Genomic DNA, 27,269 nt, shown 5'->3' on the forward strand with positions numbered 1-27,269 from the left:
TCAGTTTTGCCAACTTATCTGCTAGAGAGATCACAAAAATCATATTAGGTGACTAAAAAGCAGTAACTCTTCTGGCTATGATGATGTCTCAGCCAAAATACTACAGCCATAAAATGTGGCACGCTGCAAGGTTTAGTGCTGAGCCTGCTCCTGTTCTAGACATGTATAAATGATTTACCACTGACATTCGAAGAGCCCTCAAAAATCATAGTGTTTGCTGACAACACAGGTATCTTGATAAGATGGCTAAAGATATTGAACAAGCTTGCAATTGTTTCACAATCAACACCTTCAGTTTTAATCTTGCAAAAACTCATATTATGCAATTCTGAAGAAATAAAATTGAGTTAAAGGTTGCAGAAGTAGAGTTCAATAGGCATACACTGGGAGAGGCTCCATGTATGAAGTTCCTAGGTATCAGGGTAGATAATAAGCTGAGGATGGCAACATGTGAATAAGTTAAACAAATAACTCAAGCTCTGCCCAGTTTGCACCTCAGAAATCTCTCTCGTTGCCTAGTCTTCTGGTAGCATACTTTGACTTACTTTTACCAAGTTTGCCCTCAGTCACAATCTTATGGGGCTTTACAGCTAAGGTGAAAAAAGTATTTATTCTCAGAAGTGTGCAATAGGAATAATGTTAAAGTCGATAATCAGACATCTTGCAGAAGTCTCCTCATGACCATAGAGACTCTTGCAGGTACATACCAATAAATATGCTCTCCCTCTCATGGTATTTGTGGTTCATGACAAGAGTGAATTATGATAAACTCAATAATTCATAACCACAGTAGGCAGAATAGAAATAATTTCCATATAAATTATGTAGTCTTGTCCAAAACTGAGAATGGAGTTTTATATTCTGCTGCCGAAGTCTGCAACAGGTTTCCAATGGACAACAGGTGGGAAATTAAACATCCCCCAAATGTTTGAACACAAAGTCAAAGAATACCTCATTAGCCACTCCCCTACAATATATCTGGATAACTTGGCTCAGGGATGTAAATTTTGGCTAACTGTGATATTTATATCAGAAAGATCCTGATTTTTGCAGTATGTAGACAGCTAATAGCTAAAATGCCTTGTTTGAATTATCAGATAACAATAGTGGCAGAGTAGTATAGGAGGAGGAACAGAGGATTTTTTTTCTAAGAAGCTGTTTATATACAATGTACTATGTACTGTCACACATACTGCACAGCTGTATCCACAGAGGGTGCCTCCAGCAGTGGGCCACACAGAGGTACAATCAGTGACCCCCATATAACAGGAATCTTATATTGCTGTCACCACAAGACAATAGAATAATTGTATCTATCTGCTGATGGTTAGGTCTCACACTGCAGAGAATGCTGAAACCAAACACATGACAAAATGCACTCTTATCCACTGATTGTGCATAAAAGTGGCCACACACCTTCACTCGGCCAATTACTGACTGGTCACTGACAGGCCAAACAGTTGGCTGCAGTTACAGCCGAGCAGCTGTTGATGAGTCATTATTGGCCAGTAATGCTGAAGGTTATTATTGCACCTAAACTTTAAGCTGTGTGGCAGCAGTCCAGACTGAAGATTAGTTAGTCTTCATCAAGACAAGCTTGATATCTTTTATTACAGTGCCATGCCTGTTCTTCGCCCAACTATAAAAAAGTATTTTTCTTATATGTTATTTTAATAAATGATTGTTATTTGTTACTTATGGTGCTGCCAATATTACTTGTGTTTTAGTTATGGTAGCCATGTGTTGATATTAGTAACAGGTGCGCCTACTCTTTTTCTGCAGTAGAGTGCTTACTTCCCACTACCTTTCATGTCGGGTGCCAAAACTATTTGGCAAATACACTCCTGGAAATTGAAATAAGAACACGGTGAATTCATTGTCCCAGGAAGGGGAAACTTTATTGACACATTCCTGGGGTCAGATACATCACATGATCACACTGACAGAACCACAGGCACATAGACACAGGCAACAGAGCATGCACAATGTCGGCACTAGTACAGTGTATATGCACCTTTCGCAGCAATGCAGGCTGCTATTCTCCCATGGAGACGATCGTAGAGATGCTGGATGTAGTCCTGTGGAACGGCTTGCCATGCCATTTCCACCTGGCGCCTCAGTTGGACCAGCGTTCGTGCTGGACGTGCAGACCGCGTGAGACGACGCTTCATCCAGTCCCAAACATGCTCAATGGGGGACAGATCCGGAGATCTTGCTGGCCAGGGTAGTTGACTTACACCTTCTAGAGCACGTTGGGTGGCACGGGATACATGCGGACGTGCATTGTCCTGTTGGAACAGCAAGTTCCCTTGCCGGTCTAGGAATGGTAGAACGATGGGTTCGATGACGGTTTGGATGTACTGTGCACTATTCAGTGTCCCCTCGTCGATCACCAGTGGTGTACGGCCAGTGTAGGAGATCGCTCCCCACACCATGATGCCGGGTGTTGGCCCTGTGTGCCTCGGTCGTATGCAGTCCTGATTGTGGCGCTCACCTGCACGGTGCCAAACACGCATACGACCATCATTGGCACCAAGGCAGAAGCGACTCTCATCGCTGAAGACGACACGTCTCCATTCGTCCCTCCATTCACGCCTGTCGCGACACCACTGGAGGCGGGCTGCACGATGTTGGGACGTGAGCGGAAGACGGCCTAACGGTGTGCGGGACCGTAGCCCAGCTTCATGGTGACGGTTGCGAATGGTCCTCGCCGATACCCCAGGAGCAACAGTGTCCCTAATTTGCTGGGAAGTGGCGGTGCGGTCCCCTACGGCACTGCGTAGGATCCTACGGTCTTGGCGTGCATCCGTGCGTCGCTGCGGTCCGGTCCCAGGTCGACGGGCACGTGCACCTTCCGCCGACCACTGGCGACAACATCGATGTACTGTGGAGACCTCACGCCCCACGTGTTGAGCAATTCGGCGGTACGTCCACCCGGCCTCCCGCATGCCCACTATACGCCCTCGCTCAAAGTCCGTCAACTGCACATACGGTTCACGTCCACGCTGTCGCGGCATGCTACCAGTGTTAAAGACTGCGATGGAGCTCCGTATGCCACGGCAAACTGGCTGACACTGACGGCGGCGGTGCACAAATGCTGCGCAGCTAGCGCCATTCGACGGCCAACACCGCGGTTCCTGGTGTGTCCGCTGTGCCGTGCGTGTGATCATTGCTTGTACAGCCCTCTCGCAGTGTCCAGAGCAAGTATGGTGGGTCTGACACACCGGTGTCAATGTGTTCTTTTTTCCATTTCCAGGAGTGTATAATATAGAGTGATTACAACTGCCATAAGTATCAGATAGAGTAGATCAGGGCTAGTCATAATTTGTTATCAGAACAGTGGTTGTCTCTGTCTCTTAGTGTACAGCCCAACACATTCCAAGTCCCTGATGGTTCTCCTTCTAGATGAGACTGACACAACATGGTGTGTAAAGGAAGGAATGAATAGAATGTTGCACCAGTGTTGGATTTACCATGTCAAAGGCGTTCTTAAAATCAATTAAAGCTATGAAAGTTTTTCTGCTCTTTCTTAGCCTACTCACCATTCACTTCCACAGTGCTAAAATTGCTTCCCTGGTTCCCCTCCAGATCTAATACCAAACTGGTATTCCTGTATGTAAAATATTATAAATGAGGCTGACTTTGTGACACTTTTTGAGGTTTTTGATGATTTTGTATAAATTCTCAACATTAATACCAAACAAATATACTTTGCCAAAATGTGCACCCTTTCTCTGTTAATCTATTAAGGAAACTTTTGGTAGAATTGTTTAATTAATTCAGGAACTGTTTCTGAAGTACTCTCAAAGTCTCCATTCAATTTGGGGTGACTTGGTCACAGTAATTTTTCTCAACAATTAGTACAGACAGGAATAAGAAAATACAAAGTTACCACACAGAGCTTTTAATTTACTTACCAAGGCATTGCAGAAAACCAAAACTTTACAACAAATAATAAATCAGTATTATCCTGGTCTTGAATGTATAAATCAAATACTTCCACAAGGCCATGACTTCCAAAAATCATGCCCTGAAATGAGATCCATTCTGTCTGAAATTTTGCCATCACATCTAGAATAGCATTTTGTCACCCTCCCAATCTCCACAGTATCCTTGTCAGACCCTATGCTCCTTCTGCACCCTTCTCTCCACCCTATTGCTCCTACTCATGTGTCCATTGCTGCTGTAAGACTTCCCCTATGCCCCTCCTGCTGCCACCTATTGCAGCCCTGTAACTAGCAAAACGTATACTATCAAAGGGAGAGCCACCAGTTAAATGACACATTGTATACCAGCTGTTATGTAAACACTGTTTGGTCTTTTACATCAGCGTGACTACCACCCAGTTATCAGTCCAGATGAATGGCTGGGGACAGAGGGTCTATACCAGTAACACACAATGTCCTGTTGCAGAGCATGCTCTACAACATGACAGTAGTGATCTTGATGCCTGTTTCATCACATGTGCCATCTGGATTCTTCCTCCAAACACCAGTTTCTCAGAACTCCACAGATGGGAACTATTGCTACAACATGTCCTTGGTTCTTGCCACCCACCTGACTTCAGTCCACATTAATTCCTTCTGTCGCAGCATTTCTTCACAGTAACTACTCCTTTCTTCGCTTCATTTTCATTTTCTGCATCTTTTATTTTCTGATCTGTCTATATTTCTCGATCCCCCTCCTCTGTTTTACACAATGCACTTATCTTTTCACTTTTACTAACTCATGCACGATGCTTTGGTAGTAATCTCTGTTTTGCATATTACCCTGTCTTTGACCTTTAAGTTCTCAGGTTTTCAAATCACATCCTGTGCTATCCCCAACAATCAGTCTTTCCTCCTCATCCTGTCCAGTAAGCCTCCTCTGACTTCGGGTTCTTGAAGACTTTTCCAATGTGTACCCCTTTCCTAAACCTCTCCAGTCCTTTTTCTTCACCCGTCTTCCTTCCCCCTCAACTTTTCTACCAGACGAAGGAGCCACTGGCTCTGAAAGTTTGTGTATGTTAAACTTTCTTGTGTGTCTCGTGCCACTGCATGGTGAGTAGATTTTTTTATCTATTCAGTTACATTATATTGTCAAAAATAATAAATTCAGATTAACAAACACAGTAATACAAATTCATAGATGTTGTAACAACATCTGTGAAATTATGAGACAGAATTACTGGCCAGTACTTAATGCTCACAAGAAACGTCAGAAGAACTGATAGACACATATAAAGTAGATACAGTCCTATCTTTTGGGACTAATAGTTCCCTCCTTGGATGGTAGAGAGGGATGGATTAGGGAAGCTTAAAATGGGAAGTCAGATCATTCAGACCCCAGGATGAGAATACCCTTGTGATGTGAGAACAACAGACTTTTAATCACATTTTATCACTGATTCTTCGAACTTCATGTACAATTTGAAAAAAAAAAAAAAAATAATAATAATATTCATGAGCCAAAAATAATTTTTGTTTCCTATCCCTGAGGTTTCTGCGTTATGGAAGAATCTACAAAACTTTATGTATGCATAAATGAATATTAAGTGAATAGATCAAAAGATCACTCCTCCACATGATGATGTATCTGACTGATTGACATTTTTTGTCTACTTTCAGTTTTGCCACCCAGTGAAACAAGGGATGCTTAATGTTCACCTGGTACCACATTCTCATGACGATGTTGGATGGCTCAAAACAGTGGACCAATATTATTATGGAAGTGAGTAATATCCCATTATCACAACATGCATTTGTCTTACCAAAGAAAGATAATTTTCTTGTATTCTTATAAATCAACACACTTGCAAAATTAAATTCATTTATTTATCACATATTAACTATTAGTGACCCTTATTGAAAGAAAATAACTCCATCATATTATTCTGCCTATTTTCTGCCCCTGTGTAGTCACTGATCAAGTCTGTCCACTACTATCTGTCACTCTCATTTCCCTCCCTATTTAGGTTTGTAGTCTCACTGACCATTTGTTCGTATTTCAGAACATTTCTTCGTATGTGCAGGGAACAGCAACCTAGAAATTGAGATTAATCTTCATCCACAATGACAGAAAAGTGATAGTAACCACTGAGGCTTTTTCAGCCACTCCTTTGCATAATACATGTAGTGCCTTTTTGAATTCTTCAAGTTGACAGATGTTTGATTAACAAACTGACATTTTACCAACACTAGTGCCTGCCAGTGTCAAAGAAATACCTGCCGTAGCTTGTGGTGAACTGAAGTGTCGTACACAGGTGGACATTATGTACTTGCAGCAGCATTGTCCGATGGCCATTCTGTAGTCAGTCATTGCTGTCACGCTTTCCCAGTTGCTATCTGTGTCAATTAATATAAGGGTGGAGAAAAACTGTGTCCCAAATATTAACCCCCGATAGCTGATGCCAGTAGGAACCAAAATTACTAATGTTCTGTAGGGTGACAAAGCACCATTTTTAAACTATGGAAACTTGGTACCACACCCTCCAATTGGCCGTGGATTGCTCTGTTGCTGTTCTTCAGTTGCCAGGCAGTGCATGGTTGTCGGTTCACACATACAAACATCCCTCACCCTCTCTCTGCCCCAATGTGATACGCACATGTGTAAAATAGGTCTTGCTGTTTGTCTTCACCTCACGTCAGAGGCATTCACACGTATGCTTTGCTTCAAAGCACACACATGTCACCTGTGATTTAGTCATACAGTAAGCATGACAGCACAGTAGCTGTTTGAAGAACAACAAGATATGTTTTTGTTTATGGACTAGCAGACGGTAATGCACATGAAGCTCGATGGTTGTTTGAGGAACAGTACTCAGCAAGACGCCACTCACCCTCATAAATGTTTACAGCAATTCACTGGTGACTTGGCAAAACAGGCTCATTAGCAGGATACCGTGGTGATGCTGGAAGACCTCAAACATGCCAGGGTGCTGCATTTGAAGAGACTGTTCTTGAGCACTTCGAGGAAGCACCAACGACAAGTACTCAAGAGGTTGGATGCGACATGGGGGTCACTCATGGGTTAGTCTGGGAGTTTTGGGGGGATGATGACCAGCATTCATTAATTTCCACCCTGTCCAAGAACTAAAACCTGTGGTGGACTATGAACACAGGCTAAGGTTTTGCCAGTGGTTTCTGCGACGTGTTGCAGGAGATCTCGCATTCCCCACCATTGTTTTGTTTACTGACAAGTGCATCTACTATCAGGATGACCTTTACAACACACAAAACATTCATTACTGGACAAGGGGAAATCCTCACATCATGTTCATCCACGGACACCAGAAACAATTTTCGCTCAACATTTGGGCAGGCAGTGTGGGTGACCATCTGATTGGGCTGGTGTGTCCACCTCCTTGACTTACCAGGGCAAATTGCCTTCACTTTTTACAAGAAACTCTACCCAGCCTGCTGGAAGATGTTTCCCTGGACATATGGCTATGCATGTGGTTGCAGCATGATGGGGTGCCCGCGTGTAACAGTCATGCTGTGCACAGATACTTAAATGAACTCTTCAATGGCTGGGTAATTGGCAGAGGTGTTCGTAGGACATGCCCCCCCCCCCCCCCCCCCCAATCACCAGACCTCGTACCACTAGACTTTTTCCTGTGGGGATTCTTCAAGGTTCTAGTTCTCTCACCCAGATGTGAACCACCTAGAAACGAAGAGGAATTAATGGATTGCATTCAACATGCCGCCAGTCACATCAGGGTAATGCCAGGAATCTTTGAAAGAGTTCTTCAAAACGCTGTTCAACGTTACCAAGCTTGTGTCATGTCAGAGGGTCGCCAGTTCAAGTACCTGCTTTAGGTAAACAATGTCCTAGCTACAAGAAAGGCTCTTTTCAGGGCCGACACAATTTGTGAAAGACTTCCTGTACATGAACTAACAGCTGTTGATGGGTTTGTTCCCGGCAAGTCTTACCATGAAACGACAGTGGATGCAATGGGACCCCAGCAGATTCACCCCAGGACCCCAGAGTGGAAGGCTGGTATGCTACCACTGAGCATGCAGTCCACGTTGGATACATCACGATCTCCGGCAGGCAAAGAATTTGCGGTCACGCGTTGTCCAGAGCGTCTGGTAACAGGGCAATCCCACTGCCAATTGGAATGTGTGGCACCAAGTTTCCATATTTTAATAATTGTGTGTTGTCAACCTACACAACACTAGTAACTTTGGTTCCTACTGGCATCAGCTATCCAGGGTTAAAATTTCATGACACAATTTTTCTCCGCTCTGTATGTGAGACAGTAATTTGTCATCTGCTTGGTGAGAGCTTTCCTATTCTTTGTCGAAGTTGCTATCACACTTGTAAGCAAGTTGGACAAAAAATTAGTCACTGCCAGAAAACATCACACTAAAACAGTGTAACACAGCCTCTAGCCTTGACAATTGCGTCAATTCAGCAAGGAAGAGAGCCCACAAGTTTCTCAAGGTTTATCGTACCCGTTCAAAGCCACTCATTGACAATTAGATTCTGCAGAACTACCAAACTGTGGGATTTCAACTGCTACATTTCACCCGCTGTCCCAGACACTTTCTACAACAGGCTGCTCTGATGCTGCACTGTAGCGTGTGGGGACCCCCAGCTCAGCCTCAGATAGGTGGTGTGGACTCACTGGCTATTTCCTGACAAATAAATGACCTGCATGTTCACTGTGGTCCTATCAGTAGAAACCTGTAGTGATTGAGCAAGCACACAACCTACAATAATTGTGGCTCAATTTCATCTAGGAGTCAGTTATTTGCTACTGCCTTTTGGCTCAAATAATTATGCATTGAGGTAGTTCAACATACACTATGTGATCAAAAGTATCCAGACACCCTCAAAAACATATGTTTTTCATATTAGGTGCATTGTGCTGTCACCTACTGCCAGGTACTCCATATCAGTGACCTCAGTAGCCATTAGACATTGTGAAACAGCAGATTGGGGCACTCCATGGAACTCATGGACTTCAAACGTTGTGAGGTGATTGGGTGTCACTTGTGTCATACAACTGTACAAGAGATTTCTTCACTCCTAAACATCCCTACGTCCACTGTTTCTGATGTGATAGTGAAGTGGAAATGTGAAGGGACACATACAGCACAAAAGCCTACAGGCCAACCTCATCTGTTGACTGACAGAGAATGCCGACAATCAAAGAGGACCATAATGTGTAATAGGCAAACATCTATCCAGACCATCACATAGGAATTCCAAACAGCATAAGGATCTACTGCAAGTTCTACGACAGTTAGGCAGGAGGTGAGAAAACTTGGATTTCATGGTCAAGCGGCTGCTCATAAGCCACACATCACACCGGTAAATGCCAGACAATGCCTCGCTTGGTGTAAGGAGTGTAAACATTGGACAATTGAACTGTGGGAAAACATTGTGTGGAGTGACGAATCATGGTACACAATGTGGTGATCCAATGGCAGGGATTGGGTAAGGCAAAAGCCCTGTGAACGTCATCTGTCAGCATGAGTTGTGCCAGCAGTAAAATTTGGAGGTGGCGGTGTTACGGTGTGGTCATGTTTTTCATGAAGGGGGCTTGCACTCCTTTTTTTGAATGGCACTATCACAGCACAGGCCTACATTGATATTTTAAGCACATTTGTGCTTCCCACTGTTGAAGAACAATTCGGAGATGGCTATTGCATCTTCCAACATGATCAAGCATCTGTTCATAATGCATGGCCTGTGGCCAAGTGGTTACATGACAGTAACATCCCTTTAATGGACTGGCCTACACAGAGTCCTGACCTGAATCCTATAGAACACTTTTGGGTTGTTTTGGAATGCTGACTTCATTCCAGGCCTCATTGACCGACATTGATACCTCTCCTCAGTGCAGCACTCTGCGAATAATGGGCTGCTATTCCACAAGAAACCTTCCAGCACCTGATTGAACATATGCCTTCAAGAGTGGGAGCTGTCATCACGGTTAAGGGTGGGCCAACACCATTTTGAATTCCAGCATTACTGGTGAAGGGTGCCACAAACTTGTAAGTCATTTTCAGCCAGGTGTCCGGATACTTTTGATTACATACTGCGTTAATCATTGAAATTTTTTAAAACTATGCAAATGTTTTCAACTATATAAAATCAAATTGTTGCAGTTAAATGAGAAGTATCCTGAAGTATAATGAGGTAACATGCTTTGGTTTAAGTTCATCTTGTAATTTTACTTGCATGTAAAGGATCAATCGAAACAAGTGCAAATAGGTGGTCATACATTGTATAGTGCAGAGGAAAGCAAGCAGAGCATTCAATGAAATTTCCAAACATTAAAATAAGTCAGAGTTTGTAGCATGTATAAAATTTCAACACCTTGCTAAGTTTTCTAACAATCAAACCTCCAGATGTCAGACACTGTGATAGGTACCAAATGTTCTATGTCAATAGAGTATCAACCAAAATACCAATTTAGTTCGTGCTATGTGCTGTTGTCCTGCAGAACATGCATAAATAAATAGTGCTGGAATAATAAAAAGTAACATCAGAACTACAAAGCACAGGAAATGTGATTATCTGCTTTTAGATCTGATGGTGCTGAGTTGGTAGAGCATGAGGTCATCGTACCAAAGATTCAGTGCTCAAGCACTGACTAACCAATCATGGGCAGAAGTACTGTTACAAACTAGCACAAACACTGCATATAACATTTTTTCTTCCCTGTTTATGTTGAATTTTGAAATGTGTTTTCCTAAGAAACTTGTCAAAACAAACACATATGGGCATACTCATGCTAACTCCTGGATCACAACAGGTATTAGAAATTCCTCCAGGACCATGAAAATGCTTAACTATAGACTGAAAAGTTGGACTGACCCCAAGTTTAAAGAACATGTAACAAATTACAAAAAAATGTATAGAAAAGTAATTACAAAAGCAAAATTACTAAGTAATGATAAATTAATAAGAAGATCAGGCAATAAATCAAAAACTATTTGGGAAATTGTGAAAAGGGAAACAGGTAAGGGCCTCAAGGATCAGGAAATAGTACTCAAAAATAGTGAAAATATTGAATTAAAAGATGAAACTCTGGCAAATTACATTAATAATTACTTTTTAAGTGTACCAGTGTCATTAAGTAAAAACTGTACTAAACACGAGAAATTAACAGCCCCAAAAGTAGACAGTAGTATGTTGTTAACTCCCACAAATGATAATGAAACATTAAAGGTGATAAAGAGTCAAAAATCAAAAATGTCTGCAGGTGTGTTTGAAGTGCCTGTGTCAATAATAAAAAAAGTTGCCCAACAAATTATAAAGCCCCTGGTACATATTGCCAATTTGTCTTTCAGCAAAGGTGTGTTTCCTGAGAGGTTGAAAATCTCTAAGGTTAGACCTCTGTTTAAAAAAGGAGATCCATACAAGGTAGAAAATTATAGACCAATATCCCTTCTCCAATCATTTTCCAAAATTCTAGAGAAATTAATGAAAACCAGACTCATAAATTACTTAGATGCTCACAAACTTCTAAACTGCAATCAACATGGCTTTCGCTCGGGCCACAGCACAGAATCAGCTATCCATGCCTATACCAAAGAGATTGTAAGGAGTCTCGACACTAAAAAATGTGTAGTGGGAATTAACTTAGATTTATCTAAAGCTTTTGATACAGTTAATCACAAAATTCTGTTAAACAAGATGGAGGCAATAGGTGTAAGGGGAGTTGTGAAGCAATGGGTTGAATCTTACCTTCAAGATAGAACTCAGGTGGTAGAAATCATCGCAGAACATAAAAATCAGAAAATCAAGTGGGTCTCAGATGCAAAGAAATTCGAAATAGGTGTCCCACAGGGCAGTGTTCTTGGTCCCTTATTATTCTTGCTTTATATAAATGACACAAAAAATCCTAATATTTCTGCCAAAATAATGTTGTTCGCAGATGACACTAGCCTAATTATAAGTGATGATAAAAAATCATTAACCACCACAACTGATATAGTCCTGAAATATATTCAACATTGGTTTACTGCTAATGAGTTAACACTTAATCTAAGTAAAACAAATTGTATACAGTATGGCAAATCAACTCAAGATATGGACCTCCAGTTAAAACTAATGGATAAGAAGATAGAGCATGTACAACCCACAAAGTTTTTGGGCATGCACATTGATCAAAACTTAAGCTGGAAAGACGATCTCAAGCACTTATCCCACAGGCTCAATTCGGCATGTTTTGCATTGAGGATATTATCTAGAGTATGCAGCACAGACTGTACTAAGACTAGTGTATTTTGCTTACTTTCAGTCCATCGTGTCTTACGGCATAGTATTCTGGGGTAAAACTAAATCAAGCTTAACAGATATCTTCAAATTTCAGAAAAGAGTTATACGAATCATAACACATAACTCTCCAAGAACTCATTGTAGGCCCCTTTTCAAAGAACTGCAAATACTCACAATACCATCACTGTATATTTTTAAATACATTCTGTGTACAAGAGTGCATATGAAAAATCTACGTACAAATGAGGACTGCCATAATTATAATACTAGAACTCATAAGAATTTGTATGTAGAAAGGGTAAGGACAACACAAACCCAAGAGCATGTAAGTTATTTTGGAATAAAACTTTACAATGCTCTGCCAGTGTACATGAAGGAAATAATAGATGAAGTAAAATTTAAGACTGAGCTTAAAAATTACCTTTTAAGCAAAACTTTCTATGATGTAGATGAGTACTTTGATTGTGTGTAAATTTATTGCCAAAAATTTTAATTTATATATCTAAATTTGTACTTTTAAAAAATGGCTTGAAAGTGATATTCCATTATTATGTCTGTAGTACTTGTACTAGTATGATAACGTTGTTGTGACAATACCTACATCATGTAAATGATTTACAGGAAGATAATAAAATGAAATGAAATGAAATGAAAGCCCCAACTGATACAGTTTTTTCTTGTTTATTGTTTGCTCATGAAACTATTATATGTAATTCACTTCAAACATTTCTTCATAAGCAACTATTGTTGTGAAGCCTTGGTTCCTACGCACACATGTGTGTGTGTGTGGGGGGGGGGGGGGTCATGTTTGCAAGGTTATGTACTTATTATTGATCTTATTATTTTGTTGTTATTGCAACTATTAGTTTCATTATTATTATTACTATTACTGCTACTACTACTACTACTACTACTACTACTACCACTATTACTACAGCCATTACTACTACATGTGTTATGCTATTGTTGCATTATTTTTCTGTTCTGCTTGTGTGTTCTGTGAAACTACAGGTTTAATACTTTCAAAGAAACAAAGTGAAAGCAGATTTCCAAAAGAACATTGTTGTAAACTCCAAACAGCCCTTTTACATGTCATAAACATGTTGCCCCATATAATACTTTCATGCATAATACAGTAAAAGAATTGTCCTTACTGGGATTTGAAAGCAGAAACCTGGCTATGATTATCTAACACTCTATCAACTTGCATGCATAAACTACGCGTATTAGTGCTGCGTAGTTCTGGTGTTACTTTTAATTACCATTTACACTTGTTATGCTGGACAACAGCACATAATATGAACTAAATTGGAGTTTTTGTTGATACTTTATCGACACACAAGGTTTGATACCAAACTGAGTATCTGACATCTGGAGGTTTGGCTGTAAGTTCCACTGAAACTCATTTAAAAAATTGCTTCACTGTTCCAACACCAGATATCAGAAGCCCATCTTCACTCCTCCAATGACAGTGACAAAAGACCATGGAGCTTCTCTGCTTGCCTTCTCCAGAGCTTGGTCACATGACTAACTACTGTAGTCAAGTATGTTACTTTCTTTGGCCCACCTTATCAGATTACACCGTTTTGTATATATAATAAATTTTTGATATACGCATCTACTTATGCTTAGGGGACTACATCTTAGTCCATAACTAATGTCGACACTTCATCTTTTTAATTTATTATTTTTGCTTCAATTTTGAAAGGAAATCTCCTAAGCTAGTCAAGTATGGTACATGTCTGTATTTTACTTGTTCCTGTGGCACTACGGAGACTCAAAGTACATTTCTTAATGTATTTACAGACATAACAAATCATATTTAAGTAAATTACTACATCTTAATCCCAACCGCAATATCAATGTGATGCCACTAAATAAGTGTGTGCTGAATTCTGTTTTATCATAGTTTAATCAAAATTTATAAATAACTTAAAAATTTGTTTTCATGCTTATCGTACAACAAGCTAGCTTCATGTAACTGAGGTCATGAACTATTTGGCAGTGTGTTACATGTGTTAATATGTCTGTTAATGGTAATTATGCATTATAAATAAACAAACATTTAAAGTTTAATGAACCCTAAAAGTGGTGGCACAGAAATATGTTAATAATTTGGGTTTAGGGCTTCCGCTAATTCCAGAAATGTCCTTATATTTCCTGTACCTCAACAGTAGGCAGTCTTGGCAATTTTAGTAGATATACTTATACAGTACTTTTAATTTGATGTGCTCAGTTGCCCGGTGACATTGGTGTTCCCCTCCTTATAGTACACAAAAGATCAGCCGTGCTGCTCATTTTGTCACAGCAGCCCTGTCACACACATTCTGTTCACGTGTGACCTCTTGGCCACTCTCACCTGTGTGTACCTGTCTCGTGCAGTACAGTCACTTAGGCTTAGACTGGCTGCCCAACTGCCTGTGGATCAGTTGTCTGTCCCCCACCTGTGCCCATGGGCAACTACCTGCCCATTGGCGGGCACTCGAGCTGGAACCACCTGCTCTGGGGGACTAAAACAGAGGGCCAGTCCAGATGCAATATGGTGCTCAAGTGCTTTTCAAACCAGGAAATATGTCTGCAGGCATAAGCACAATACTGTTGTCATCTTGGACAATAGGAATGTCCACAGCATACTCACCATGAAAATTCAGAAGAAAGAGCAGCACTTGGTCACCAAGAATACTGAAATAAACATCCTGATCAACGTGTATAGTAACCACATAAAACACCCCCAAAATATCGCAGTCCACCTCTGCCCTCCGCACTGTGTGGGTCACCAGTGCCCTTGATGTCTTGCAACATTTGAAAAGATGCAAACTCATGAATCACTGGATCACACTAAATTCGCTACCATCATGCATACATGTTATTTGGCCTGCAAAGACATATAGCTCTAGCTCTATTTGCCACTGTGAACAGTGGCTTTTGCAAGGCAGCCCACTCAGGATGTCCATTTCTTGTACATCCCTTCACAGCATTTGCTTAGCAACTGGTTGAGGTGGACCTGCATTCTTTAACAGCATTTCCTGTTGTAACTAAATGAATTGTCATTGAAAAGATGTTGCATTTATCTCTGGTTTCTGGAGGATTGGATCTTTTTGTGATCACTGTTCTTACATAGTGTTACATGTCTGTGAGTAGTGCACCATTTGCTATAGACACATGGAACAGTCAGCACTGGTACATCAGTGAATCAAGCACAATACAGCTGTGGGTATGTTTGAAAGCGACAGCTCCTTCTGGCATCCTGTCACATCCCTGTATCAACGTGTCTTATGCAGAGACACCACTTCACTGCCATCTCTTGTGTGATTGATGGATGATCATAAGAGAACCTGTTGCTACTTCCACATGAACTGTAGTACTCCAGAGTGATCCGTGTGCTATTTCAAGGGAGTAACTAATACCTTTTCCGGTGAGCTTAGAACTCTGTGGCTCCTCAGAACAAACAATTGTGGTAATTCCTTTCCACAGATAGAAGCTGAGTTTTGGTGAATTTTATACAATGTCCTGTGTCCCTCATTGTCAGGGCCATCGTAAGCCATGCAATGGCCATCGGAAACAAAGGGAATGGGGGCATTTTTTTTTTTTTTAATAAAAACAAATCAAATGAAAACAGAATGATGTAAACGTGTTTAGTGACTTTATTGGTTAGCATTATACTCAAATACAAGTGACTAATTCCACAAATTGGACTTACATTCAAATTAAATGTTTTCTTAGAGATTTCCAAAATGCAAATCCTCAGTTATGTCCTCAGTGTCTCATTTTTGAAGCATATCACTTTCTGTGCACATGACTGACACACAGGGTACAGGGCCCTGCAACAAAATAGAAATTTACTTTGAATGAACACATCAGAATATACATTTGTTTGGTGATTTTATTGATTATTACAGTTAGTGTGATACAAGTCAACTACAATGATTATTGTATTACTCCAATTATTGAAGGATGTCACATGGTTGACAAATTATACGCTGATTAGAAAAACAAATTGACTGACACTGAAGCACAGTTGAGCATGAAAGGGGACAATGTTGTTGGTTCACCCTTGTGTGCACATGTAGTATGGCTGTAGCAGCGACAGCTGTGCAGTTCCTTACTGGACTACCTTCTTACATTGTCTTTCAATCTACAGTATTGACATCACTTTATAGGATCGCAATATTGTTGTGGCTTAACAGACATATTCCTGGGTATAAAATGATACTGTGTTCCTATTATACATCTACATCTGTAATCTGCAAACCACCATGAAGTGCATGGCAGAGGGTGCCTCTCATTGTACCAGTTATTACAGTTCCCTCTCACTCCATTATAGTCATAGAATACTACGCTTTTTCATTTTGTGAAGAGCACAATTTTACATTTTTCAACATTTAAAACAAGTTGCCAGTCTTTGCATCATTTTTGAATCTTATCAAGATCTGACTGGCAACTTCTGCCAGACCTTACTTCATTATGGATAACTGCATTATCTGCAAAAAGTCTGAGCTTACTATTAATATTGTCTGCAGTGTCACTGATATACAACATGAACAGTAAGGGCCCCAATGCACTTCCGTGGGGTACACCCAAGGTTTCTTCTACATCTGATGATGACTCTCCATCCAAAATAACACACTGTGTCCTCCCTACCAGAAAGTCATCACTCCAGTCACAAATTTCACTTGATGCCCCATATGATCGTACTTTTGCCAGTAAGTGTAGGTATGGTACTGAGTCAAATACTTTTCAGAAATCAAAAAATACTGCATCTACCAGACTGTCTTGATCCAAAGCTTTCAGTATGTCATGTGAGAAAAGTGCAAGTTGGTTTTCATGTGATCAATATTTTCAGAAACCATGCTGGTTGGCATGGTGCAGGTCATTCTGTTCAAGATACCTCATTACATTTGAGCTCAGAATATGTTCTAAGATGCTACAACAAATCAATGTCAAGGATATTGGAAGGTACTCTTGTGGGTTGCTTTTACTACCCTTCTTATAGATGGGTGTGACCTGTGCTTGTTTCCAAGAACTGGGCAATGCCTTTGGTTTGAGTGATCTATGACAGAATATAGCTGGAACAGGGGTTAACTCAAATGCAAATTCATTATAGAATCTGATAGGGATTCCATCAGGCCCTGGAGCTTCATTTGATTTTAACAGTTTCAGCTGTTCCTCAACGCGACCAACACAAATACTTATTTCACTCATCTTTTCAGTGGTACAAGGATTAAATGGGGGCAGTTCTCCTTGGTTTTTCTTTGTAAAAGAGCATTTGAAAATGGTGTTAAGCATTTCAACTTGCACTTTGCTACTCTCAGTTTCAGTTCCTGTCTCATTTGCAAGGGTCTGGACACTAATGTTGGTGCCACTAACAGCCTTCACCTGTGACCAGAATTTCTTTGCTTTTTGTGAAAGATCGTTTGACAATATTCTGCTACATTAGTCACTGAATGCTTCATGCATTGCTCTCTTGACAGCCAAACACATTTCATTCAGAATCTCTCCATCTATAGCCCTGTACTTTGTTTTACAGCTATTACACAATCCTTGTTTATTTAGAAGTGTCTTTACAGAGACTGCATACCATGGAGGGTTCCTCCCATTAGGAACTGTTCTACTGGCTACATATCTATACAGAGCATGGTCCTGTTATTTGTATGTCTCAACAAAAGCAACATAAAGCACACTCTCTTTTACAGTAATCAAAATGAATTATGTTCATTTGTCATATTCAATATGGCCTAGACAAAATTTCTAGTTGGTGTGATGAATAGAAGCTAAGTCTTAATGTAGGAAAATGTAAATTAATGCAGATGAGTAGGAAAAAAACATGTAATGGTTAGATACAGCATTAGCAGTGTCCTGTTTGGCACGGTTATGTCATTTAAATATCTGGGCATAACAATGTGAAGAGAAATGAAATGGAATGAGCATGCAAGTATCATAGCAGGAAAGGCAAATGATCAAGGCAAAGAATTTTAGGAAAGTGTGGTTCATCTGTAAAGGAGACCACATATAGGATGTTAGTGTGATCTAGTCTAGAGTATTGGTTGAGTGTCTGGGATCTGCTCCAGGTCCACATGAAAGAAGACATCAAAACAATTCAGAGGCAAGCTGCTAGATTTGTTACCACTTGGCTCAATCAGCATGTAAGTGTTACGGATATGCTTTGGGAGCTCAAATGGGAATCCCTGGAGAGATGAGACTTTAATTTCAAAGGACATTACTGAGAAAGTTTGGAGAACTAGTATTTGACGCTGACTGCAGAACGATCTACTGCCACAAACATACTTTTCATGTATGGACCATGGAGATAAGTTACAAGAAATTAGGACTCATACAGAGGCATATAGATAGTCATTTTTCCCTCACTCTATCTGCGGGTGGAACAGGAAAGGAAAAGACTAGTTGTTGGTAAAGGGTACTCTCCACCATGCACTGCACCATGGATTTCAAAGTATGTATGTAGATGTAGAGTAAATGTGGAAAGTGGTGTAATAATGGATTTGAATTGTTCATGGAAATAAGCAACTAATAACATTAAAATAGTGTAAACTGCTTGAGAACTTGCCAATCACTATAGTTTGCTTGTAGACTGTCATACATGCCCAGAGGAGTATTCTTAATAATGAGATGAGATTTATTGTGCAAATGCAGTACACACCATTCAGTCACAAATATGATGCACAAACACAAAAATAAAGACAAATTATGACAATGGGTAAATGCCACTTAGATCACAATCACTTTCTTTCTCAACATTGTCATTATCTGAGCTCTGGTCTGTGGAAGAATCATTGGAATTGCCCAAGGATATAATATTTTCAATATTACTTTCTAGACTCACCTCACTTTACCGTGCTCCCTTTAACAAATGTTGTGTGTGGTGTACAACATTACTCCACTCAAATGGTGTTATGTGTGCCACTGCTTCCTCTAACAGCCTTTGAATTTCTGCCACAATGTGGCTTTTGTTATTTGTTGCTACATAATGTTTAATCTGTGCCCCAATTATTTCAATGCTGTTGATATGGCAGTGGTATGGTGTAAGCCAAAGAACCCTGTGCTGTATTGTTTAGCTACATTGTCCACAACATACTGTAGAAACTGGTCTCTCCCCCCACCCCCATGAGTCCCAATTTACATAAATCATACTGAATTTTCACATTCTGGCGTTACAACTATTCGACAATGTTGGCTTTTCTTGTTGACATAATTGGAGCTTTACCTTTAATAGCTGAATGGAATGGGACAGTATCCATTACAATGACAGGTGACTGATTTAAGTTTTCCAGAAGCCCCCTTGAACTAATTCAGGAAACTATGTTGGTTCATCTCCTCATGGTAGTCACTTGTTTTCCTTGGTTTGTAGATGAGGAGACAGTTAGGTATGAAACCAATATTGGAGCTGTTGAACCTGTGTTATTCACTATAGCTCAAATTGAAACCACAACTAATACCAGAATCTGAAATTGTTTGGTTCCAAGATTTTCTTTAAAAGCTGTACACTTTCTTACCCACTCCTTAATCCAAAATTGCATGTGTTACTTGATAATGGTAACTTTAATGTGCTAGCAGAAAGGAAGCAGAAGCTCTTTTCAAACATAACTCCCATATGGAGATTCTGGATTTGCCAGTGACTTGATGTTAGACTGGCTTGGTTCATGAGGAAAGCTACACATTTCATTGAGGATCTGGTCACCCGAGTCTGACCACACCAACGGGGAAGCCTAACTTTGTGTCCAAAGTGCACTGTGTCCCTACACACTTGCACCTGCCATCTGGGGCACAACTGACAGTGTCATCTCACGCCGTTGGTTGGGGACTAGCAGAGAGTATCACTGCATTGTTCTCAGTGATGAATCTCAGTTCTGCACTACCTCAGACCATCATCTTTTGCTTGACCTCAGTTTGCCTCTAGTAATACGCCAGAGAATTCATAGCACAGCAGTCATAATGTGCTACCTCTCACTAGACAGTATCTCCCAACAAGACAACACTCATCCATAAGCAGCACAAGTCTCTGTTAATCGCTTTTATGATGTTGATATACTGATTTGACCAGCTGGAGCCCCCCCCCCCCCCTCCTCCGATCTGTGTCCAATAGGTCATGTCAAGTATGACCCGGGCCCTTCATCTGGGGAGATGATATAATGGCTACATGACAGCCTTCCAAATCAAATCATTCTATCCAACCAATGCCAAGCAGTTGCAAAATCCTATTGACTCATACTTCAAATTTCATTTTCGATGAGTAACGGCACCAACCCACTTACTAGTAGAGGCACTAAGTTGTTGAAAGACACATAAAGCAACCTGATAACTTTGCTAAGTTTTGGATACATCTTTTTTTATCTGTATGGCATGCGCGCACACACACACACACACACACACACACACACGCCTGTATGACCAGACTGTGGTACTTAACTACACACTGCAGTTCTGCAATTCAGCTGGGGGGAGGGTTTTGTCAGATTAAGTAGAGAGGGGAGGAAAGAGGCAGGGATCAGGAGGTAGGGTTGGAGGGACAGCTGGCAGTTGAGAGGGAGAATCAGAGTCCTGGTGGGAGGGAGCAGAATCATGAGTGGCAGGTGGCTAGCAGAGACTAAGGCCACAAGGATTATGGGGTCAAAGGATGTGGTACAAGTCAAGGACAACAGCCATTTACATAATTCAGGAAAGCTGTTGTCAGGGGGGAAAGATTCAGATGACACAGATCATGAAGCAGTTATTGAAATCGAACATGTTCTTCTCAGCAGCATGTTCTGCCACTGGATGGTAGACTCTGCTCTAAGTCACAGTTCAGTGGTGGCCAGTCATGTGTAGAGACAGTCGGTTGACGGTCATGTCCATGCAAAATGCTCTGCAGAAATTTTAGCAGAGATGGTATGTGGCATGACTACTTTCAAAGGTTTCTAATAAGATGGGATATAATAAGACCCAAATGAATTACAGACATTGGCTGTGAGTTGGCATTGATTGAAATCAGTGGGGAAAGTTAAAAATTTGTGCTAAATCAGGATTTGAACTTGGGTCTCTTTCTACTGGGCAGATGCTCTGACCATTAAGCCATCTGGACACAATGGTCATTGCAACTGCAGTGACTACCCTAACACTCCTCCCATCAGATCCAAATTCTCAACTTATCCATACACTACTAATGTAGTGCTGCTGCCTGTCCATTATCCTCATTACTCACAGCATTTCACCAATTCCCATAAGAGTTTGAGCCTGGTGTCATCAGATGTGTGTGAAGAAAGGATTCATCCACCAGCTATAGCAATGTCCTCAGTCTCATTTATGTTCCTTTCAACATCTCAATGTCTCTATTATTTGTTGACTTGTTACCTTTACTTGTTAATGATTTAGATTTCACTTTTAATTATCAATTGTTCTTTTAACTTCATTTTGTAACCACTGAAATAAAGCCATTGTGTGTGTGTGTGTGTGTGTGTGTGTGTGTGTGTGTGTGTGTGTGTGTGAAAGAGAGAGTGTGTGGGTGTGTGTGTTCTAACAACTATCCTCATGCATCCCTATTCTGTACCATTTATTTTTCTGCAGGCAAGCAAGAAATACAAAAAGCTGGAGTACAGTACATATTGGATTCAGTTACTGATGAACTTTTGATCAATCCTGATAGAAGGTATGAGTTATCTAGAGTACACATGGAAAGTTGGTGGCATCTCTCATTTTCATGTTAGTTCTGCTTTGCTCAGTGCGTTGAATGTGTTATAAAATTAATTATTTTCTGAAATCAGTTTTTATGACAATTGGGGTTGAGCTTACTATGAAATATGTCTAAGTATTATAAACCAAAATGCTCACCAGCTGATGCAGAAATATTTATCTAGAAACAATTCTAAAATCCCAAATTATTACATATGAAACAATCTCTGTGTCAAGGATTCCAGGTTTTTCTTCAGTGTATTTCTTCAATATCTATTTCAAGTTATACTTTTAGTAACTCTATATCACTTCAGCAACCAAAGCCTTGTTCACATGAGCAAATAAAAAAAAGTGATAATACAGATGTATTTAGGGACAGAAAGGATACAGGAATGATTTAATATTATAAAAATATTGTACCACATTAGGAGGAAAAAAAGTAGGACCTCCACACTATGTCCAAATGTAACAAGTGAGATAGTTAACTTAAATGGTTGTGGTTAACTTAAATGGTTGTACAAAATTGTTAAAAATGAAAGCGAAAAACATAAGTTCATTTATAACCTGCATCAAAAATGAAATGCTTGCTACACTAAGGTTACAAATGAAAGGAAAATCATGCAACACTAAAAAGATTTTTCTTGATATTAGTGACAGACTTAAAGAACATTACTAACTGTACCATAAAATTCTAAGCAACCACGTCATAACAGCAAAAATTATACATTCCAAAGAAAGAATAACACAAGAACTTTTTGGAATGAAATAAATTCAATAACACAAATTGCCCAACAACAAGATTTCATAAAAGAAAATAATGAGCTGATCAACAAGTACCTACAAATTTCAGACACTTTTGATAACTCTTTCTTTTAATAGAAGAAAATTTAGGCTTGAACAGTTCCTAGGTGGCTAGAATACATAGTAGGGGTTGGTTTGATAAAATTCAGGTACGTAGTCAGTATTTTCAATTCTTGGTGTTTGATAGGCTGCAATGAAAACGGTAATAAAATAATAAAACATTATTCAGATGAGCTTTGTATCACAGAGTTAATATTCAAGGTACAAAGGTAGGAACATGCACAGAGATGATAATGTTTCAATAGAAATGATTAAAACTGAAGGAAAAGTAATAAGCCTCCAATATTGTTCCCAGAATTTTTAAGACTATGGTAACTGTCCAAGGTAGAAAAATTCTTTAATTGTACTCCATGGGCACACACAGGTTTTCATTTCAGTAGGGGCAAAACTCTTTCCCCATACATGTGATTTAGAAATTTAAACCTGTTTTTACATTTCCAGATTTCTCATTTTTTGGCCATTTATGTTATTTTCTGTTGGTCCCATCAGAAGTCCTATTCCATGAATAAACTATCAGTACGTATTTGGGGACCTTGTGAGAGGAATGACTTTGGTGAAAGAAACTACAGCATCCTGGTTCAGTGCAATTGTAAACTATTAAATGTAAATAAGATGCAGAATATGTGAGTCAGTCTATCAAAGATTGCAAAAAGAGAAAAACGAAATTTAAGTGTTTTGGGCATTACTTTTGACAACAGACTAACATGGGACATCCACATAGAACTAGTAACAGTTAAGTCACCAAGAGTAATATACTTTGGTGAAGAAACTAATGTCATTTATCATTTTTGAATATGTAGGACACCATATTTTGCCTTTTTCAGTCTATTTTAAAATATGGATTAATACTCTGGGGAAATAGCAGACAAATAAATGAACTCATAATTGAGAAGAAATCAATTAGAATAATCATAATAGCAGATAACAGAACTCATTGCAACCCCCTGTTCACTAAGTATAAGATTTTAACTGTATGAGGGAATCATCAGAAGAACATCTATGAATGCACAGTAAAATGCAGCATTATTCTGTGGCAACGAGCACATGGACAATCTGCTATACTTTTTGATTTTTATTAGCATTCTTTGTATTGACTTAGATTTTTCAGTTGATTGGTGTTCAAGCTTTAGGAAATAAAAAGTTATTGCCTGAATACTATGTTGTATCTCTCTAGTGGAAGGAGATAAGCTGTAGTTGGCTAAATGTAATTAATTTATATATTCTACAAAGTGTTAATTACATACTCAGTGAACTACCTAATTTAAATGTAACAAATCAGAGAGATGATTATAGTAAAAGAACTGGTACTCTCTGCTATTACCAGGAAACAGATGAGGAAAAAACAAACCATAGTCATAACTACATAGTGATCAAAATATATAACAAACTGTGTAAACACATCAGAAGTATGCTAATCAAATTATTGAAGGAAAAACTGCACAGCTTCTTGCTAACTAACCCATTTTATTCTATAGAAGAATTTTTAGGAGTGCCAAATACAACAATGCAAATAATATAAATTTGTATTTTGTAATATTAGTAAGTAAATTTAGTGATGAAGTTTGCATGTAGAAATACTGAATGACTACTAAAGACTATGAATCATTTTTATATCCAAGTACGTAGAGCATTTTGTATCAATTTGACATTTGTTTCAATAACCTTCAACATGTTGCAATCTTAACAAGCACCAATGTGTATAATGAGACCAATTGTTGCCTTTTATTACTATCCTTATGGCCATTCTCTGTAATCTGAATACTGTGTCCATATATTGCTCATTTCATCTCCAAGACCCGATTCCATAACTGAGAAGAGAGTGTACTATAGTGGCTATGTACAGTCCACAGAAATGTAACATATGGGGGTGTAAATCTATGTAACAAGTTACCACAAAGCTTGAAGTCTGTTCAAGTAGGATTCTCAGCAAAAATTACAATGGAGTTTGTGAGGTAATGGGCGAGTTGTGGTGTCCTGGAAATATTTTAAGTTCAGAGTTGGTGGTCACCACTGGTAAGCCGCTGCTCATTAGCAACCACGTGATGCTGCACAACAGCCGGACCATGTGGTCCAGGTGACCGTGTGGCTGGGAATTTCATGGTGATGCTGTGTCGATGAAGGAGACATGCCAGGAGTGCCAAAGATGGTGGACTTTGTGAAACCTTAATGGCAAACATTTCACATTTCGTATAGAAATTAATAGTAGCCAGATGAAACATGACACTTCAAAAAGAAACATGTACATTACCATTATTTGCACAATGATTCTGATGACGTAGTAAGATTTTCAATATCTTTATTAGTTTAAAGTTTAGTATATGTTGATAAATTATACAAGTAAGACCCAGCAACAAATTTCCAAAATATAAATTACAGGCGTGTAACTTGAATAGTACATGAGTTATTGGAGGTCAAAGTAGCCGATTACTATCGATTGTGTCAGGCCATAAGTACTCCACAGCTACACACACACACACACACACACACACACACACACACACACACACATACAAAAAAAAAAAAAAAAGAACGGTATCAGCATGCTTATAAATATATTTATTCATCTATGTCTTTGTTTATATCCAATATATACTATTCATGAAGAAATTGGTCAATTATTTATTGTGTTTTGGAAAGCACAGAGACATTAGGCTACTGGCTTACTTCTGTTCTATTTCTTTGACACATGTATATTTAATTTGTTTATTTATTTAATAATGTGTGTTAGAGTGTGCATATGGTCCAGCCATATGAATATTTATTTAATTTCAAGTTATTTAAATGTAAATCCAGTATTTCAAATGTGTTTCATTATGTTTGTGAGTGTTCATTGGCTAGGAGACAGGGCGGGAGCGCTCCAGCCAATCACAGCAATCGTTCCAGAAAGGACACATGGAGAGACTATATGGAAGTGGGGGAGGAGCATTGTTTCGAGAGAGGACAGGGGAGTTCTGGACAGGATTGGAGAGGACATGAGAGAGTCCTGGACAGTATGGCAGTCTTGTGCACTTGTGAGACTTCCGTGGCTTCTGCAGTGAAGACGTAGTATGCATTTAGAAGTGAATATCTCGCAAGCTATGTTGTTGTTCATAACTAATTACGTGAAGTAGGAATCTACCATTCGATTCATGTGTTTATTAATATCATATACTGTAGACTCAGCAGTATTCGGCTTGTAATGGTCAACTATGTATCCCAGCCCCTAGTCAATGAAACCAGCCAAAAACTTTTAATATTTCAACTCTGAGTCTGTGGGTATGCAGTTGAGGGCCATCATTTCATTTTATTTGAAAGCCCGCAATTGGGGTCTCATCTGGGATTTGTGTCCTGCAATGTGGTAATTCCTTTGCTATCTGTTATTCAGCATACTATGCGAAGTGTAAAACTCTTTGCAAAACTAGTCTGAGATCAGTTTTTTTCCACAAGTAGGTTTCTGGAAATAGTGAAATTGCACAGTAATTTTCACAGCTAACACATGCTATCAATAGAGATTTTAATCTATCACGTTAAAGGCAATTTGTGTGGGGGCTCAGAGTCTAAATAAGTTGAGTGCAGGGAACAGTAGCGGTTAGCGCATTTAACAGACAGCAGTATCAGAGACGGCTGGAACACGTGGGAACCGGCAGCAGCTAAAACTACATCAGGTGACTTCTCCAGTGGCAGACGCTGATCAGCAGTAATATGACAGCAGTGTCTTCGAGTACTCCAGGGCAGTCTACAATGTCGACTTCCACTACAACCAACAGCATCACCATGGCAGAGGGAACCATCTCAGATCAGATAAGTGCCTGCGCAAATAGTAAGATAGTGTTTAACTCTGAAGTTCAAGCTCCACTTATAGATCTCGCGAATATAAAACAGTCACCTAGTATGTGTAAATCTGAAAACAGAAGTGAGCCGGTTAGTCTGAAATCAGAGTGCGAAAGCGTAACTAGTAGGAATTCAAGCAAGGGGAATGATGTCTCAGCTAATGCAAATGATTCAGGGAAAGACAAATAATATCAGTACAATTCAAACAGATATAGGCACATTGCAAACAGTTACAAATACAATTCGGACTTATATAGGTACAATGCGAACTGAAATAGGTTCCACGGTGAAAGAGGAAGTTGAAAAAATTATGGGTAACCTTGAAAAAGCAATTGATGATAAATTAAAATGTGTTCGAGTGGATATGGGGAAAATTAAAGATGGACTTGTAATAGTAAAATCTAAAATTGAATCAGTGTAAAAATGTCTTGGGGAAAAAATGGATAAGATACAGACAGAAATTGGGGACAAGGTAAGCGACTGTATAAAAGTGCAAGATGCTCATAAAAGCAATGTAAATTTAGCAATTAGTGACATTGCCAATTGTGTAGGTGAGGGGGAGAAAGAAGTGCGCAAAATTAAAGATAAAATAGAGTTCAGTATCACTTGGGAAAATGAATTTAAAAAACAAGTGCAACAGATAAAAAGTGATTTGAATTCATTAGCCTCCCAACAGGTCACGCCGGTTATGAACATCCCTTGGGCAAATACCGGATCTG

The 27,269-nt window shown here is 39.5% G+C and overlaps 1 protein-coding gene across 1 annotated transcript in view; it reads left to right on the forward strand.

The window, feature by feature from the left end:
- The first annotated feature begins 5,606 nt into the window (after positions 1 to 5,606).
- Positions 5,607 to 27,269, forward strand: part of LOC126456031 (lysosomal alpha-mannosidase-like) — a 189,152-nt gene continuing 167,489 nt past the window's right edge. Inside the window, exons 1-2 of the mRNA XM_050091790.1 lie at positions 5,607 to 5,709; positions 21,775 to 21,856. Of these exons, the coding sequence (XP_049947747.1) occupies positions 5,631 to 5,709; positions 21,775 to 21,856 (161 nt within the window). The 5' untranslated portion in view covers positions 5,607 to 5,630. The remainder of the gene's footprint in view (positions 5,710 to 21,774; positions 21,857 to 27,269) is intronic.

Source organism: Schistocerca serialis, chromosome 1 (genome assembly GCF_023864345.2).
Source record: "Schistocerca serialis cubense isolate TAMUIC-IGC-003099 chromosome 1, iqSchSeri2.2, whole genome shotgun sequence".
NCBI lineage: Eukaryota > Metazoa > Arthropoda > Insecta > Orthoptera > Acrididae > Schistocerca > Schistocerca serialis.